This window comes from Anopheles aquasalis, chromosome 2 (genome assembly GCF_943734665.1).
Source record: "Anopheles aquasalis chromosome 2, idAnoAquaMG_Q_19, whole genome shotgun sequence".
NCBI classification, from domain to species: domain Eukaryota; kingdom Metazoa; phylum Arthropoda; class Insecta; order Diptera; family Culicidae; genus Anopheles; species Anopheles aquasalis.
In genome coordinates this window covers 14,148,256-14,167,500 of record NC_064877.1, presented here as the reverse complement: position 1 = coordinate 14,167,500, position 19,245 = coordinate 14,148,256, and the positions used below count along the sequence as shown (strand labels likewise).

The following is a 19,245-nucleotide window of genomic DNA, read 5'->3' as shown; positions in this document are numbered from 1 at the left end:
TAAGCGTGGGATCTTCGTGAGGCTCAAGGACTACGGTAGCGGTAGCGGTAGCGTCCGGTGAACTGGCTCGGCCCTTTCATAGAACTGTCAGTCCGGCGAGGAATTGCAAATATCGATCGTTGGAGCACGGGCACAGCCCCGTTGAGTGGGCGCGTTCAACGATATCACGCGTCACCATCAGTCGTCTAGTGGAAGCGCAACTGAACAGAGTGGCTGGTGTCGGCTGGTTCTTGGCTGCTGTTTGTCTTCTGTGTAACGCTCTTCGCCTAAAGATCGTACACACGCATATTGTGGAGTGATAAGTGAAAGTATCTAGGTAGGTAGGACGCGCCGTCCTGAATCGATACCATTCGGTAGCTTGGAACTGGCAGGTGAACGTCCCGATGGCATAGCGTTATTATGCAACAATGTGACCTGAAAGTGTAGCTCTCCTAGCCTATGTTGATGTCCACCACAGTCCACCGATAGTGAACACAGGTCGCTGATACAATGCGCAATTAGTGATAATGTGTTGTGCTGTCCATCACGCTCGGCACCCCACGGGAGCTGGTATCAGGTGCCAGGGTCCCGGAGTTGATAACAGATTTAAATTCTCGTGAACCATCGTACCGTTGGCATGTGAACCTTGGCATTGTTACGTTTCCCCTTTTTGCTGACGCAGCATTACACCAGAAAACACCAGAACAGCAAAGATATAGTCAAAAAAGGGAAAATGGAACCGTGTGTGGCAGCAATAACAAGTGAAAGTCATTCCACCTTCGAAGTTCGAAGGACAGGATGCACTAAACCGGGATGGGATGTGGACTCGCGGCCCCCTCAATGAGGGGAAACAAGCCGCCAAATGCCATCCGTTCGTTCGTTCGGTCATTGCAGGGGAAACAGGACGCGTCTTTTGGGCGCATGTCCTGTACCAGATCGTATGATTCCGACGTGATTGTAGTGGGTGTCGCGTGGCAATCGTATGGCGAACAAATCGTACCTCACCGGTTCGGTATTTTGGGTTTATGAGTGTTAGTTTCGTCCGTTAGAACACGGCGTTGGAATATGGAAACCTGTTGGTTGGCGTGCCGTAGTCTAAGTACGCCGGAAAACTCCTGGCGCGGTGACCTCTAAATCTAGTACCTAATCCGTGTAATCGAATAGCGAACTATAATCATATGATAATTTGATTTGATTTGATTCAAATTCCTCAAAGTGATGCAGAATTTTCGATATGGTCACTAGAAATTAATCAATTATTAAATTTATTAAATTTAATGAAATACCTTTCTGGTAATACCTCTTACCACATTACCACATAATACTAGAAGTCCAATTCCACGATCAACGTGTTGAATCGTTATCTTTAAAATACAATCATTAAAACTTTTTACGCACTTCGAAAACCACATTCGGAAACTGCCCGAACCGGTTAATGGAGTTGGAGAAAAATACGCTTCTCTGCTCTGTTTCGTTAAATGAGGATTAAAAAAAACAAAAAACCGACTCTTGATTCAGTTTCCAGTGTGCAGCTGGACCTTCCCACGAAATCCACTTTCGATTTCCGGCGTTCAGTTTCACCCTCGAGCCACGATCTCGCGATCGCGATCGAGATATTTTATCTTATTCGAACGAGCCTCCGGCTTCACTTTCGTTCTCGGTTGACACAAACCATTGTCATCGTCGGCGGTGGTGTCTCGGCATATAATCGGGTCAACCGGGGAGGCGCGGCAACGGACCAGTTTCCAGCCTGGCGCCGTGGGCGACCAACAAAACCAGAACCAACGAGGTAAACTGGCTTAATCTGTGCCAATGGTTGGCAGTGCCTGTTGATGGCCGGCTGTTTGGTGCGCTGCTCGCAATGTCGCGATCCTCTAGATGCTGCGTTTGTGGTTTGCTGGTGTGGTTGATCCCGAATTTCCCTCCCACGGAATACGCCTCTAACTGCTGGAGTCACACAGGGCAACAGAGAGAGAGAGAACGAGAGCCAGAGAGCGCGGGCAATCCTAGATGGCTGCACGATTATCATATTTCGGATCCGACGTCGGTTGCAGCGAGGGACGCGAGGGTTGCGTGTTTGCTCATCGCGCCGCCGTTCGTCGCGCCGGTGCCGCCGCTTGCTCGGTGGAGCATCCGGGCGCAGCCACGATGCGACACCCGCCCCAGCGAGCTCAGTTCTGTGCGAGCACGCGTCCCGATCGGATCGAGCTGTTCGGGTTTGTCTCAAATCCTTTTCGCGCCGTCCAACCACAGGCAGTAGACGTGTAGTGCAGACGAGCCTCTCTGGCGTATCGAGCTCTAGCGGTTGATCATTCGTCGATAGGGAAAAAAAAGGTACAGAGAGTTGTGACGTCGAACGTAGCGAACGATCCTCACCTTCACAGCAGCATCTTTCGGTGTTAATGCCCTGCGCGAACTACCGTGCGATCGTGCGAGCGTCGGTGGCCGTATTATGTAAAGCAGGATCAGCTAGCGGTTCGGTTCAGTTTTTTTTTTCGGTTTACACAGTTGACACGGAATCTAATTAAAAAATGGCGCCTGGTCCCAAATGGCAACCTGCGATCGATCGGAATGGTGATCGACAGTATCGTGACGCAGAAAACATACACAGAACCGAAGTGGCTGGATGGAAATGTTCAAAATGTGTTGTGCGGTGCGTTCAATGCTCCATTTATAGCGTGGCTTAAGGCATGACCAGGCCGCGAACCGTTCTGTTGTTGACTTTGGTGGCGGTGCTGGCGTGTGTGTTTACCATCTGTTTGCCTTCGAAAATAGCGCGTGGACAACCGGACGATGTGAGATGCGTTACCGCTTGGTTCAGTTTACAGTGCCGATGATGATGATGCGACGCTCTTCTGTATCTTTCTCTCTTCTCTAGGATTGATACCGGGAACTGGCAGGAACCGATAATACCCGTTTGTGATCGGTGTCTATCGGTTCGGTTTTGTTTGTCTCCGGTTGTCCGACGAGGAAAGGTCTTGATCGACAAACATGCGATAGCTGAACCACGGATCTTGCTGACTTCAGTTCAGTCTCACGGTCACAAATGATTTTCTTCCTTGTGTGTGGAATGTATTTTAAACTCTCTTTACGCGCCAGGACAATTGCGATCGGAATGTCAATTGTATCGCGACACGGTATGGGCTTAGGCCGGCCGGTAGACAGTTTCATCAATTGATCGCGATGCATCGATCGAGATCGTTCAATCTTCGGCTGTCTCGATCTCGCTGTTCACCGTAGCTGTATCGAACGTGGTGGTGCATCTGAATGGCACTTTCACCCTCTCGACGTAGAACTGTCTCCAACATCGGCAAACGAATTGAACCGAAAGCAGTTCGAACCTGTTCAAACGCTCGCAGACCGTGTCATTGGCCGGCGCGTAAAGGTCGCGCCGGTTCGCGGGGTCTCTCGAATGCTTCGGTGTTTGCCGCAAGTTAATCAATCACAGGGCGGTACTATGAAGGGCACAATCAGACTGGAACAGACCCTCGCCCATCGTGGGGGTCTCAGACGCAACCCAAAAACCCAGCATCACAATGCGAACGAACAGCGGAGGACGGGAAAAGGGGGGTGCCCCACCAACCACCACCCTCTTGTACTCTTCACTCAATTAGCAGCATCGTTGGTAGCATTATCTTTTGCAGTCGGAAGGTCAGAGATAACATTGTAACCGAGGCCCGGTGTTCGGTAACGCAGACGCAATCTATCTGCGGCCACGCGGCCGTGATTACACGAGTTTTTTAAAGATGTTTCTGGAAATGTCCGGCCCGGTCAAAGTGATAAACGTGCGCCCATCGGTGGTGTGCTGCTCCCCAAAACTCGATTATCTAATCCTCGTACAACCCAGGGATCACTCTCTGGGAGGGCCCTTATCGTGGTAAACCGGCAAGCGCAACCGATTAGTCGGTCATCATGCACGGATCATTCATAAGTCCCCGCTGGATGCATGCATTTTGAGCGTGGCAATGCATTTACAGCCTCGTCATAATTCACCTTCCGAAAAGCCCGTGAGACAGATCGATATCAACAGTCAACAAACAATTGCTACCGATAAGACACCACTGGCACACGCACGCCAGATATCGATTGAGAGATATCAGGATTGTGCGGATGCCTTTGGCGTCACGTTTCGGTAGACCTAACCAACCTCACGCGGTGCGCCACATAGGACACTCTTTCGCACGCAACAGATTAACCACAAATCAACGCCACGGATCGCCTGTCACTTGCGTCTTATCTGCGTATTGACAATTTGATAAGCGAGCAGATGCGAACACGGGGCACGGTTGCGCGGATGTTTAGACTAAAAACACACAGATCGCCGCCAGCACAGATCAATGGGCACAGGGCATAGCGATTAGTATACGCTAGGGCACGGTTGACCTTCTCGGACAGCAGCCCCCGGGGGGAGCACTGCTGACGCCATCGATAGTACGACGGCGCCATTACTCTGTTTACCCATTGGAGAGTCGCATCCCTTGGAATTGGTCCCCCCCATCAGGGCATGTGAATGCATCTGTTGATTTTTCTCGCTGTTTGAAACTACCCACGCCACTCGCTTAGGGGAGGAAAGTCTTCTGGTGATGGTGCTCTTGTCTTCTGCCATCGTTCGTATCCGCATTCTTCGGAACTAGCGGGCGTAACCGAGAATGCATTGGTGCTCGAGGTGTAATCGATGGTCTCGCGGTCACGCGCGGAAATATTTTTAAAACAAACCAAAGTCCTCAAACCGAGACATAAGATGAGATGCTGCTGAGTAGAGAGCTGTCGGTAGTGATGATTCTTTTAAGCGATCGACCTCATGAAATAGCAGCTGGTGGAGACTGAATATCGAGAAGATGGAATTGCGTAATGGATCATTAATATTTCGTTAGAATAATTATGCAATACTGCTCGTGTCCTACTCATTGGCAACTTAAAGTTCTCATCCATGAAAAATTTAAATTAAACATTATTTTTTAAACAAAAGTACCTAATCCTTTACAAAAATTAAATAACACCGAGCTTCTGTTGGCGATAAGCGTTTCGTCTAATCAGCTAAGAGCATCTGTCGACGTTTGCCTCAATTAGTCCTCGTCGCTCGTGCCGATTGTAATCGATGCCATCCCGTCTAAACTTTGCGATTGGCGGCACGTACGCTCGCGAGACAAACAAATACCGATCCAAGGTGATCCAAACGGGGGACCGGGGCGTACCATCATGGCACCGGGTCTCTAGTAGTAGCGCATCTGCAGCCTGTGTGTTACGTAGGTAAACAAACGGCGTCATCCGGCCGGTGGGGGCGGCGGTGTGCCATTCGTACTCGTACTCGACCGAATTTCCCTCGGTAAAAAGGCGACCGTCCGTGTAGAGGTCTTTCCAAGGACATAAACCGATGGTCCGTGCTGCTGCTGCGCGTGACGCGCGATGAGGATGAGGAAAACCAATTTCTTCCTTCCTTCCCTCGGTGCGTTTGGGGGGTGTGAGCGATGATGGTTGATGGACGGTGTTTGGTTACTGAATTAGACGCTTCGAATTGACGGTCCGGGCGGACGCCACAGTCTGGCACGCCTTCCATTTTCTACCTTATGGAAACCAATAAATTATGGATAACAAGCAGAAACATTGTTTTAAGGGCGGGCGACAATATGAGAATGGCGCGTCATAATGTTGCAACCAGCATAAGGAGTGGCCGATGTTCTGTGATAACTTATGTTAAGCTAAGTGTTCGTGGAACGAGTTTCTGTTGCTTGAAAACCAAAGACGAACGTCTAGACGGTGACCGCAGAAAGCATGTAACGTGGTGTTTGGCTCATTAGGCCAGGTGCGGTTGGTTTATGCAACGAAGCCAACCGGTCGGCCTGGTGCACTCGTCGCCTCGACGCCACGAAACGCAAACTTGTCTTAATAGGGTCGACCTCTTCGACGATCTTCCTGGTTCGGTTTGAGCCATACCCTTTGAGTTTGGCTAATGTTTACGCCTTTCGATGGCGTTCGTGGGCGAGACATTGGCTAATGAATTGCCCATTGCCGGTGGGTTCGGTGGCGAGATGCAGGTCGTGCAAGTGCACACTACACGTTCCGTTAGGTTCTAAGTCACGGTCGAGTGAAGTTAGCATGCCGGTAATGGGTGTCCGGTGTAGTTAAATATTGAGTTTTCACTCTACATCGTCACATGAGACGCAACGCGATGGAATTGGAGTGCGGTTGAGGCGTAGTAATGGATCGGATGACTCGCGGATCGTAGAATTGTTTTCGAGTAGAAGAAGCCAGACTGTGACCGTGGCTTTAGATGCCAGAACACTTTAACTAAACCGCACCTGTCGTTTGTTTTTCTTTCTCTCTCTCTCTCTTCCCCCACAGAGCATCTTAATAAACTGTAACCATGAGCAGCAGTCCACCGGGGGTGACGAACCCCATGCTTTATGATGCAATCCCCGAGGGTTCGGGGAGGACGACGAAGCGCAACCAATTCATCGCTGCTCTCGGAAGTAAGTGCAGCATTTGGTCGCCATCTTTGATCACCTCTCACAATGAGATAATGGACAACCGTCGTTTCTGCTTCTCGTTCTTTTCTTCGACAGTTTGTATGGCGGCCGTTAGTGGCGGTACCGCGCTCGCCTGGACATCGCCCGTCCTACCGCAGCTAACACCCGCGAACGAGAGCGATACGAGTGCGTTCGAGGGCGAAAGATTTCTTCTCACCAGCGATGAAGGTAAGTGTTCGTTCCCATGTTCAAAGCATATTCGCGCGCACCCATCGCGTTGTTATCACACTGAGCAGCGGTGTTATCATCAATCAAACGTTTGGGGATCGTAAAAGAGGTTCCGTCGGGCGCAGTGGTGTCATTCTACCACTAATCTAGGGCAATTGACAGCAGAATAGGCTGCTCAGGGAGCAGCGAGACGACGTATTAAACTTTTAGTATGATCCTGTGTGATTGCGAAGCTCCCTTCGCTGGAGGCGTAATAAAAATCAGTTCGATTAGCTTGTTTTAGTGATAAGTGGAAGCGTGTTGCTCCTTTCAAGTGCCTTGTCGCAATAAACCTTTTTTTTATTGCGCCACTTTGGAACTATTGTAAATTGTTTCAACACAAGCTCGTGTGGAAGGATAGAACGGGCTACGTGAGGTACTTTCCAGTATTTAAAGATTCAGGACTTTCCCGCTTTTTTGCGGTGATCCCTGACCGGGTTCCCTTTCACCATTTTTTGTCCCAACATGTTTTCGGGGTTTACCTTCAAACAGGTTTAGGAGGAAGCCCCACCAGCGTACAGAGGGTAAGCTTGGGGATTTTTGGATGCAAAAAAGGCGAGATGCGAACGTGTTGACTGGCGAGACTTGAAACATGAGCCCTTGAACTGAAATAGACACTCCGGCGGGGCGCCATAGCCATGCGTGGAGTGGTGCCAAACGGTACCGGTCTGATGCATTTATAATCGATTCCGGAGTATATTTACTTCCGAATAAGTAACTTCTACTGATAGTGACCTCGTCGCCACCTGTCTGTCACTAATGATTCACGAGCAAACGCTAGCCTAGCCTAGAGGGTGGCCTTTGCTGATCGCGGATGCGAGTTTGTGCAAATGTTTATCCAGCTCTAACCGATAACCAATAATGGAGAGTGCAGCGATGATGATGATGATGCAGCAACGTAAAAGGGCACTCGGCGGATAATATGGTGACCGCCTTCCGTCGATATCATCGAAGCAGTCGGATGTTGATGCATATTTATTTATTTCTAATTAATCAGATCCCGCTATAGCTGTAACCTTCGCATAGCGATTGATCCATCTGTTTTTTTATAATCAACATTTATTCCCTTTACAGGTACGTGGGTTGGATCGTTCCTGGCCGTTGGCGCCTTCTTCGGAGCCCTTCCGGCCGGTTTTCTGGCAGAGAAAATTGGTCGCAAGTACACGACGATGTCGCTGGCTCTTCCCTATCTCATCAGCTGGGCACTGATCGTCTTTGCTAGTAACGCAGGAATGCTGTACGCAGGCCGGTTGATCATTGGTAAGCTCCCTCTTCTCATAGCCGCTGGAATCATCCCCTTTATCCTTTTTCCTTTTTATTCTTTCGGTTTACAGGTATCGCCACCGGTGGCTCGTGTGTGGTCGCACCGATGTTCATCTCTGAGATTGCGGAAACTTCGATCCGTGGTGCACTCGGAGCATTCTTCCAGCTGCATCTCACCGTCGGCATCCTGTTCATCTACGCTGTGGGTTCGTACACGCACTGGGTTACACTTAGTACACTGTGTGCCATCTTCCCGGTTCTACTGATCGTGGCCATGTTTATCGTTCCCGAGAGCCCCGTTTATTTGGTGAAGACGGTAAGCATTGGCTTCGAATTGCATTCTACTACGGTGCCCCGTCTAATCGAACCGTTATTCCCTTCCAGGGTCGCAGAATTGATGCTGGTGTCGCGCTGAAGTGGTTCTGGGGTCGTGATGCGGATACGCAATCGGCTCTGCAGACAATTCAGTCCGATCTTGATGCGGCTTCGGGCAATGCCAAGCTATCTGATCTGTTCACGAACCCAACCAACCGCGCCGCCCTCTTCATCTCGCTGCTGCTGATGTTCTTCCAGCAGTTCTCCGGCATCAACGCGGTCATCTTCTATACGGCACCGATCTTTGAGTCGGCCGGCAGCACCATGGATCCCGCCATCTGTTCGATCGTGGTCGGTGTCGTGCAGGTTGTCATGACGCTCGCCTCGTCCATTCTGATCGACAAAGCAGGCCGGCGGATACTGTTGCTGCAGAGCAGCTTCATCATGGGCTCGTGTTTGGTTGTGCTCGGTATCTACTTTAAGCTGCAGAACGATAAGGTCGATGTATCGAACATTGGGTGGCTTCCGCTGGCCTCGGTTGTGCTGTTCATCATCAGTTTTTCGCTCGGTTTCGGTCCTATCCCGTGGATGATGATGGGAGAGCTGTGCGCACCGGACATCAAGGGTCTCGCATCGGCGCTGGCCGTCATGTTCAACTGGACTCTGGTGTTTCTCGTCACCAAGTCGTTCGGTATCATGCAGGAGCTGCTCGGTTCCGATTGGACGTTCTGGTTCTTCGGTGCCTGGATGGCCGTTTGTACGGTGTACGTGTTCATCAAGGTGCCGGAAACCAAGGGCAAAACCAACGCACAAATCCAAGCGATCCTGTCCGGAAAGAAGTAATCGTCCCGGTGCCATCCCCCGTTTGCCCGTTGCTAGCAAGTGTGCGAATGTATCGTTGTACGCGTCTTGGTTCTTATCTCTCGTACCGTCTCCACACATTCACGTTTTAGGTTAACTTCGTTTTTTCTTTTGTTTTGTTCTATAACGTGTTGTACATATGTTACTCCCTCCCTTCTTTGTCGTAGCTTTGTTTTTCGTAGCTTGGAGAGCAAATCGTTTAGTGCAAGGGGTTAGGAAGGAGGTTTGTTAGTTTGCAAACCCAGAGAGGGCTACTACTAATGGCAATCCAAGGACTGAGAGCAACGTATAAAATAGGCAATGAAACGTTAGTAGAATGTTAAATCATCCTCATATACCAGGCATCTTTGTAGGAAGTAAGCAGGCATTATGTAAGCAGGAGGAGGTTTCAAGGGATATAACCGCGCGTTACTAAATTTTAAACGTTTTAGAGCAAACATTGTTTATTCCACCGCGGGTTGCGCTTTGCCACAAAAAGGCAAACAACTATCGCAACCGAAGCACTTGAGGCACATCAAGTGTCTACCGTACTCATACTGCACTGATGAGCTACATGCTGTCGGCCACTGGCTGTCGAAGGAGTTGTACATCTTCCGGTAAAACACTGCGTTCCAAGTGATTGGGATGTCACTTGGATGGTTAAAATGTACACCTCAGCTCTCCTCAATACCGATAACGAAAGTGCAAATGCCGGTATAAACCCAGCCAAACAAGAACCTCATATCAATGATCCCGATTCGCAATTCGCAGAAGGCAGGCGCATCCACCAATAATCCAACCAAACCTCGTGGCCACATTTCGTATCATCCAACGCTCGCCAAGCGCCAAGCGAGTTCCGTTCTTTTCCTTGATTCGAATTCATTTCGGAAACAAATACTGTCAGCAGCAGGATATTTCGTTCACCGTGCCATATCAATGTCCGCAAAATGGCAGTAGAGTAGCAAAATAAAGTAAATGTATTCTCAGTGATCCCTTTGGCTACCGCTTCCTTCGTTCGGCGATAATTATGCGGCTTGTGGCTTACAATCTATGTCGCAACATGGAAGAGCATATCTCCTGTACCAACATAGCATAAGCTTCTGATTATCTGCCTGCGGAAATGTGTTATGTGTAGCTTTATAAACATTCTTCATCAACATGGAACATACCCTCCCACCAGACCGAAATTTGCGAGGTGCGTGCATAAAATTCTGCGAGTAGATGATAAGAAAGAAATCTAATCACCGTCTGGTGGAACGGTGATGCAAGCGCATCAACCGAGAGAGACGGTAAAGCGCGATATTGTAATTAAAGTGGAGAGAACCCATTACTGTACGATACAAAACTAACTAATAAACTCGCCATTTCACGGAGATGGCTCATGCATCCGAGTGTCGAGTGCTGGGTGTCACAAATGATGAACATTATCCGTGTTGCCGTTCGGTGACTAATTACTATTCCTAATGCAGTAACAAGCGAAACACACGACATCATGCGGTGGTATTAATCATCGATCGACGGTCCCTTCTCGCGCGTGCAGCTCCGATCACAATGGACCGGGTCCGGTATCACGTTGCATACCGCATCATAAAAGCTGAAATGTGTATGAATAAACGAATGGACCCCTGTTAATGTCGCGTGTAGCGACGGAAGCACATTAGAACTCGGGAGGCTGCCTGCGGTGACTCGAGCAATTTCCGCCAGAGGGCTAATGGAGGCGCCGATTTTCCCGCCACATTCTCCCTCGCTCCCACGTGTGTGCCGCGCGTGTGGCCACTTCATCTTCCCTCACGCAGCACAGAAGCATTTCGATAAATATTGGACATACCGCGGTCGCCTAATCGATCGGAGTGCAAAGAAGGAAGCGAAGGCGTGTTTGTATTGCGATATAGAGTGTGGCCTGGTTTGCAACAGTTGTCTCATCCTGGCGCCATGTTTCCTGTTTGTCACGTTTTGTTTTGTCCTCATCACAACACCACTGACTCAGGCTTTGTACTCAAGGGCCTCCCATTGACTATTGCGACTTGATTAGCCTATTGAGTCCTGGAATCGATGGACGAGATGAAGCTACCAGAGAGAGAGGGAATGAGTGAGAGAGAAAAATTAGCGCACCTTTATAGAGAAGAACGTGCTTGACCTGAGCGTGTGACCTGGGCCAGATAACGTGGACCTCTAGCGAAACCGACTTCTACCACTGGCGTGTCACACTTATCAAGCTAAGCTCGTTACTCGCAGAGGGGCCAATGGTGATTGTTATGCTTTTCAGATCGAACAAACAGCTTCACTGGTAGGACAAATACGTGGCATCTGGTGGTTGCTACAAACAAACACTTCACCCTCCTGACTACACAGCAGCACAACTATACAGCAACAACTACGCGCGATTTGCGATTCGTACCGCACGAGAATCGTTTGGGAAATGATTGATAAGGTGTGGCTCTATTCTAGCTTATAGAATCATTTCGGTTCTGCTTCGTTGCAGTGCGTCAGCCTGATAGCAAAACGCCAGCCAACGTCACGGATCGGTCATGGAGGGTCAGCGAGGATCCTACGAGAATTCTAGAGGCTCATCAGTTTCGTTTGCTTTTAGCCAGACGCCGGACGGTCGTGTTCGTACGGATTAAGACGGGTTTCTTTGCGAAACTGGAGGCAGTGTAAGTGAACTGGTGTTCAGGAGCTCTTTCTTAAAGGTGAGAAGCGAAGCATACGATCCAGGGCGATCAGTTAGAAAGTGTATTTTCGATCTTATCCGGCACTACTTACACTCAGCTCAGCAGCAGCCGTTTGAATCGATTGACATTTGTGGCAGCTGTTGATCGATGAAACGGATCATACAGCTCTCCATTCTGTACAGCTTCTCGGATGCTTCGAAACAAACACTCGAACAACAATGAACGGCAAACAGAAGGCGAAACGAACCGAGGAGAGAAATACCACACAGCCGTACCCTATCAGATCGATATCAGTTGATGCGATGCCGCCAGCCTTGAAATATTAAGCAAAAAACGAACGGTTCGTTCTTTAAATGTCTGGTAACCTAGATAGGCAACACGCTTTCGCTTTGGTTCTGCGTTCTCTGAAGAACATTAGCTGATGAACCGTCTATTTGACAAACAGATTCTAATTTGTCCTTTTCATGGCGATTTATCATTGGAATCATACCGCTGGACCTTCCACAGGACTTTAAACATTAGCGCACGAGTATCGCGCCCCCCGTGGCCATCTCATATCGTATATGCTCTGCTCGTGGCGAAGGTGAAAATGTCATTTTCTCCGTTACAAAACACACAACGTAACAACATGTGCTCTTTTGTTAATCACCTATGCACCGGTCATTTGCACAAACGATCACGCTGTTATCGCGATCTCGACCGGTGGCCGGTTAAAAGGGCACCGCTTGCTCCCTAAGCACGGTGTTCACGTATGCCACGAAGCCGTAGGTTAGGGAAAAGCATACACAACACACAAAAAAGTGTCTCATTTCCCGCTGTTTGTACGCCGAGACCACGCTTTGTACCGCTGATTACCCGACTGGACCCGGTGGCCGATGGAATCAATTGTGGTCGCCCTTCGGGCAGCGTTTGTCGCTGTAGCTTTTTTGTTGCTTCCTACGAGCTCTGTCCTTGTACCTGGGACCGGCCAGAAACATTCGAGTGGCTGCGCGTGCCTGGAAAGCCCAGTTTCCACACCTCGGTGATTCCCTGTCCGGTCCGATTGCCGATCCGGTTAAGAGTGTGAGGTGCATGAAATTTGCATGGGTCTTTTCCATGTTTTACGAGCACCTGAGCTAAAGATCCCCGCAAAACGGTGTCGGCCCGGCACGAAAAGCCCAACATCGGCTCAAACACGACACGCGGTGGCGGCGGCGAGCGATTATGAAGCCACGAGACGCGAGACACCGCCAGAGCCACGGTCTGAGACGGCGGTTTTAGTGTAGCTCGAGCGATCGGTACAACCGGACGGACATACAAGCTCCGGAGATCCGACGACGTGCAGTGACGCGCAGTGATCGTGGATTTGGATTAGTGAGAACGATTCTGATAGAAGTCGCAGCAGCAGCAGCAGCACAGTGATAATCTATCGTCCAACTCTGTGAAACACTAACGCGATTCGGTCTATCACGGAGATCGTCTTTTCGTTTTTTGATTTCGTTGATTGATCGAAAAAACAAAAAGATGACGACGCAACCATGGTAATTATAGCAATTAGCGACCGGCTGGCGGAAGTAGCTGAAAATGCGAGATCGTGGGCTGGAGGCAGACAGATTTTTGTTGCCGATCGCTCGATCGCCAGACAGCTCAGGGGATTCGCTCTTTCTTCTATTGTGGTTCTTACGATATCGCACGACGATAAGACGAACTGCATCGCGGTTGAGTGATCTGGACGCTCTCACGAACAACCACTCGGACAGAGCGCGATCTCTGTTGATTCGACGGAAAGTGAATTGAACCTCGATACGCATCCGATCGCTCGATCGACTTCCGGCTATGCGGTGGGCAGTTCGTAGCGATAAACATACAAAAAAAAACAGCACCGGGGGAACCAGCCCGTGACTCTCCATTCAACTCCGTGGCGTGGTGCGAGACAGGGTGAAGCCGCATTGTTTGCAGCATAACAGTAAATGGTCAGCGCGTTCGCCGCGTGCGTTTTCAAGGTTGCCGGCGGCCAGGCCGGCCCTTACACACACTTGATGTTCGCTGCGCCGTTACCAGTCCAGCCTCGAAGCCTGAAGTGGTGCACTGGAAACGCCCCTCCAGGGGAGTTGGTCACGATAACCGAACAGATCACTGCTGCAGCGCTCTGCATTCTCTGATAACGCATTCGCAATGGCATGCCGGTTGAAGCACGAACCAGCGATAACAGAAACACAGATCAACATAATTTCGACATTTTTTGAAGCGTCTGTTTGCTCCGCGGATTACTTATTGGGACATTCTTTGACGTGACACAGTTGTGCCGTGTCGCGCGAATCGACGTGAGCCGGCTGAAACAACAAACAAACAAACAAAACCTCATTTATGCTAATCGCCTGGAAAATGGTTAACTGGCTTTTAACGATGCTTGCACTATGGCGCAGCAGTCGGCACGTTTCGTGGCGATTACATCCCGTGGGGAAGCGCTCCTGGCAACTGTGTCCAGTGTCCTTCAAATCTCAGCAGGCAGTCACATTCGTTTGCCAAAAAAACAGCAGCAAAGATGTACAACACCGTTGCAAGGCAGAATCGGTGGCTCAGAGAGAGTGTCTGGCGCGTGCGGTTGACATTAAGCAACTAAATGGACACCGGTCATCTTGGCACACATTAGCCGCGGTCTTTAAGCGGTTGAGGGTGTTTATTGACTAAACGGAAACTGCGCTGCATTACAGCTCAGAAATGCATGTTTGTTTGCACAGTGAAAAACGCACCAGAACCCGGCCGTCCGGCGCGAGAGTTTATGCAAATAAGTTAGCTCGCGACCTTCGCCACGCACCTACGCCGAGAAAGATGGAACCCCGGTTAGCGTTGACCGGTTGTTGAAGATCATAAAATGGTCAGGCCTGCCGCGAATCGTATGCAAATCACGGCGGTGGACGTTCGAAAATCCGGGAGTCCCCAAAGTGGTCCCGATATTGACGCAATAAGGCGAGCACGGGACTGACCCAATGTCAAACCGGTCGTTCGGATTCCGTAAACGCAACCTTGACAATGACCAATTAATATAACATTCCATTCTGGCTGAGTTCTGGCGTTTTATGTTTGCTTGACCGCTCCGATGGTCGTCGTGCGAACTTCTGCCTCGAACAGGAGGTTCTAACGGGTTAATGGCACTGGAACTTCCTTATGTGTTGCATAGAAAGGTCAAAGATGTTACACCCGGTGGATTGCAGGGACAAAGATTATGGTTCCGGTATCGACGATACGCCGTTAATGTCGCACTAGTCGCTACGTGCGTGACGCGCAGATCTACTACTTCCGGTTGCTAGTAAGCAGCACGTGCGGAATGATAAGTACATGCGGACCACGACGACACTTCATTTGATTCCGATGTAGCGATTGAAGACACGGGCCTGCGGTCTGTTGACAAACTGCTTATCCACCCCATTAACGTTCACATTTATATGATGCCTCACCCTGATAGTGAGCTCATTAGGTTGGCGCCTATTCTAAACACTTTTCACCCGGCGTCTGCGGGGCCACAGGACTGCGAGTGTCCAGTTATGGGACGTGCCGGTGTTCGATCGATCGAACGGGATCGCTTCGGTTGATGGCCTCTTGACGAAGGCCAGACCGCATGAGCGGTCAACGGATTAAATGGATGCAGTTTGGCAACGGACGTAGTTAGTTGTTTATAGCTGCCGGTGTGGTCCGGTTGTCCTGTTCCTTACTTCACCGTTAGTACTTACCGCGTTGCATACGGCAGTGGAGTTTCGCTGGAAAGAAGCGCGTGAGCGCGCGACAAGATTATCAGCGAGCTGTGTAAGTGTAATGTGTGTACGAGGGGATGGAGAGACCGGAGATGCTACAAAAGAGCAATTTGCGAGCCTTTTGTGGTAGCCGATGGGCATCGCTGAATAACCCGGAAGCTGGGAGATGATAAGGGTGGAGTGCGAGTGGAGTGCGTCAATCATAGGAATTGGATTTCATATCCAGCAGTTGAAGCAGTGTTTGTGAATGGCGAAAGTTTGTGACGATGTTAGATGTGATTCTTTTTTTGACGAATCTCTCTGGGCCTCGTCTTGAACGTACCTGGTTTACTATTTTCCTTCCGAGATTGACTTCAATGGACCGTCAAAAACACCACAGTCTATTGCTTAAACATGGCACAGATAGATGATGATTCGTCCACAAGGAAAGCTGTTCTGGACGAAACTTGCGTCTCATGCTTCATCCACTCATCGCCTCAAAACAATGTTCCATATCACCATCACCTGTGTTATCATTGTTTAGCGAAAACAATCATCGGAACACGCGTAACTTCCACCGGTACGCGCCGCGATTGAACTGCATGGGTGCGCCGCTAAGGAAGTGGCTCAAGTGCATCGCTTCTTGCTGCTGCGCTAGGACAGTAGCGCCGGTGGGTGCGACAGGCCATCGGTTTGTTTGCACGGTTTGCCAGCTCATAGGGTGGCCACCGCGGGTTGATGATTGGTGCTGTTGATTTTTCGCTGGCTGGCCGCCTGTATTGTGACAGTCCGGTCAAGTGCGGCCGTGATTTTTGCCGCCACTCTATTCCGTGACCACATTTAAGAACCGCGATAACCAAGCGACAGTATTTCATTCGATCCACTGACATTGGCCTGGTGAGGACTATCGAGCATCGGACATCGTTTCGATAGAGAACACGGGAGAATTTGAAAAACGTGCCATGTGCGAGCTCTAGTCATTGCTCTAGTGATTCAGGATTTATTGTGTTCCCCTCGGGAATGTACTCTCTCTAGGATATACTCTTGTACGGTGCTCCATTCATTATTAACGGTGCTTTCGTGTGAGGTGTTACGGCACAGTGTTCACGGTCCACTGATACTCGCTGCCAAATAAAATAAACGAAAAACAGGGAACGTGTTCCCCGTGTTACAGTGGACGATCATACTCAAGTCACTTCACTTCCGATCCGATACTTCCCAGGGACCTTGCGTTAAATGAATCCTGCTGAGTTAAATCAGTATCAACCAGTTGCTACGTTCGAGAAGCTAGAAAGCACACAACACTTCTACAGAATGGAGAAGGGAAGCCCTTCGCGCCAGTTCCTGGCAGGAATCTTAGGTAAGCTTCGTTCGGGTGGCCGTTCGTTGCGCATCCGCTGTCTGCCACTGTTTGTTCACCGGTTGTGCGGTTTACCTCTTGCAATCCTGACAGTTAATCTGGCCTCGGTTATGGTCGGCACTGCGCTCGGTTGGACATCACCAATCGCTCCCAAGCTGGCCTCAAAGGATGAGACGCCACTCGACACAATCCCGACGGCCTCGGAGAACTCCTGGATTGCCTCTCTAGTTGCACTGGGTGCACTTATCGGTAAATGCTCGCACGTTTGTGCGATTGTGTTTGCTCAAGACAGAGCGACTAATTTGTCTTCATTTTTTGCTTCACTACAGCACCCTTCGTGGCGGGTCCTTTGGCCGAACGGTTCGGTCGGAGGCTGACGCTACTCGGAAGTTCCGCTTTTTTCATCGTGTCCTGGGTGCTGCTGCTGACTACCGGGACCGTTGTGCAGGTGCTTGTTGCCCGGTTCTTGCAAGGTTTGGGCGTTGGTTTCGTGATGACCGTGCAAACGATGTACATTGGAGAAATCGCATCGAGTGAGTACCGTGGTGCTCTCGGTTCCCTTATGCAGCTGTGTATCGTGAGTGAGTATCCTTCGCCATCCTTCTCCGCGTACGCAAACCAGTTCACAAGCTAACGACACAATGCGTTTGTTCTGCTCTACTCCACTAGCCGGTATTCTTTATGTGTACAGCGTTGGACCGTTCGTGTCTTACCACGCCTTACAGTGGGCCTGTCTCGTGCTACCGATTCTGTTCGCCGTGACGTTCTTCTTCATGCCGGAAACGCCGGCCTACTACATCTCGAAGGGTGAAAAGGAGCGTGCGGTGGAATCGTTGTGTTTCCTGCGCGGCAAAACCGTCGAAGGCATCCAGGAGGAACTGAACGAGATCACCACAACCGTCGAGGAGTCTTTGAAGAACAAGGGCACCGTGACGGATCTGTTCCGTAATCCAGGCAACGTCAAGGCGCTGATCATCTGCGCGGGCCTCATCAGCTTTCAGCAGCTTTCCGGCATAAACGTGATCTTGTTCTACAGTCAGAGCATCTTCGCGAGCACAGGAAGCAGCCTGGAACCAGCGATATCCACCATTCTGGTCGGTGCGGTGCAAGTGCTGGCCAGCGGTGCCACACCCTTGATCGTCGATCGGCTCGGCCGAAAGCCAATCCTGCTGACATCGGCCGGTGGCATGTGTTTGTCGCTCATTACCATGGGTCTTTACTTTTTCCTCAAACACATCGACTCACCGGCAGTGCCAAGCGTCGGTTGGCTACCGATCCTGTCGCTCATCGTCTTCGTCACCGTGTACTGCATCGGTTTCGGGCCGCTACCGTGGGCCGTTCTGGGGGAGATGTTCCCGGCCAACGTGAAGTCGATCGCGTCCTCGATCGTCGCCTCGACCTGCTGGGTGCTCGGCTTCATTATCCTGCAGTTCTTTGCCGATCTTGACAAGGCCGTCGGTTCGCACTGGTCGTTCTGGATCTTTGGCATCTTTTGCGCCGTGGCGTTCGTGTTCACCTTCACCACCGTCATGGAGACGAAGGGATTAAGCTTGCAGGAGATTCAGGATCGATTGAACGGCAAGCAGTAGCGATGGTGGTGTGGTGCCGCAAATTTACCATCGCTCAAACTATCAAAGAATAGCAAATAGAATCATGGAGGTCTTGCTAATCAAGATTAACTTAGAGAACTGTTACGAAGCGGTCGTACCTATTATGCATAACTGTTTTTTTTTTTTTTACTGTAAACCCATATTCACATCTCTTACTAAGTGTATACATTAATTAATAGCGCGTTGGAGTACATGAAACCCATAAAATGTGACATGACGATGATGTCAGTAAACTGAATGCTACGCATGATTTAATAGCTTTAGTTGTTATTTGATTCGTTTGCAAAATTAATAAAATTAATATTTTTTTTTGTTTTTGTATGTTCAAAATAATTGTACTACATTTGCATTGCTATTAACTCAGTAATAATGCGTAAAGGTAGTGAGTATCTTTACCAAGCTGAGCCACCACATCAGGACACGCAATAAAACATCACATCATCGCAAAAGTATTAGTAGTGGGAGTATTGGTGGCAAGATGCTAGTGCTGTTTGTCTCGATCACGATAATAACATCTAAATTCCTCTCAACATTTGATGCAGTGGTCATTTAATCGTGATCCTTTTGAAGTCGGATCGTCATCGTGTAGTAATCGGCTCCGCAGTGCAACATATATTGCAGACTATTAGTAGTAGCTAGCAATTGTGGTTTGTGAAACAGAACGTAATTAGACGACGTGATGTTTTTTGGCAGTACCGATTATCTTCTTGGCCCTTCCAGTGCTTGTGATCGTGCGACCAGTTGACTTTGGAGTGAGTTTTG

At 49.7% G+C, this 19,245-nt stretch overlaps 2 protein-coding genes across 5 annotated transcripts; both read left to right on the top strand.

Annotated features, from left to right (window-relative positions):
- Window positions 1-187: 187 nt before the first annotated feature.
- On the top strand, window positions 188-10,517 carry LOC126572625 (facilitated trehalose transporter Tret1). 2 transcript variants are annotated; one of them, XM_050232071.1, is made up of 6 exons: window positions 188-316; window positions 6,322-6,449; window positions 6,543-6,674; window positions 7,788-7,973; window positions 8,048-8,292; window positions 8,361-10,517. In XM_050232071.1, exons 2-6 carry the CDS (start codon window positions 6,344-6,346, stop codon window positions 9,132-9,134), a joined length of 1,443 nt encoding a protein of 480 aa, XP_050088028.1. In that variant the 5' UTR covers window positions 188-316; window positions 6,322-6,343; the 3' UTR covers window positions 9,135-10,517. The 2 variants fall into 2 exon arrangements, with proteins under 2 accessions (XP_050088028.1, XP_050088027.1); XM_050232070.1 differs by lacking the exon at window positions 188-316 and adding an exon at window positions 2,144-2,313.
- Window positions 10,518-11,723: 1,206 nt separating this feature from the next.
- LOC126572623 (facilitated trehalose transporter Tret1) lies at window positions 11,724-18,721 on the top strand. 3 transcript variants are annotated; one of them, XM_050232067.1, is made up of 5 exons: window positions 11,724-11,821; window positions 16,736-16,873; window positions 16,967-17,122; window positions 17,203-17,454; window positions 17,543-18,721. In XM_050232067.1, the coding sequence occupies exons 2-5, from the start codon at window positions 16,750-16,752 to the stop codon at window positions 18,460-18,462; spliced, it is 1,452 nt and encodes a 483-aa protein (XP_050088024.1). In that variant the 5' UTR covers window positions 11,724-11,821; window positions 16,736-16,749; the 3' UTR covers window positions 18,463-18,721. The 3 variants fall into 3 exon arrangements, with proteins under 3 accessions (XP_050088024.1, XP_050088023.1, XP_050088022.1); XM_050232066.1 differs by lacking the exon at window positions 11,724-11,821 and adding an exon at window positions 13,066-13,323; XM_050232065.1 differs by lacking the exon at window positions 11,724-11,821 and having other exon boundaries at window positions 16,404-16,873.
- The last annotated feature ends 524 nt before the right edge of the window (window positions 18,722-19,245 follow it).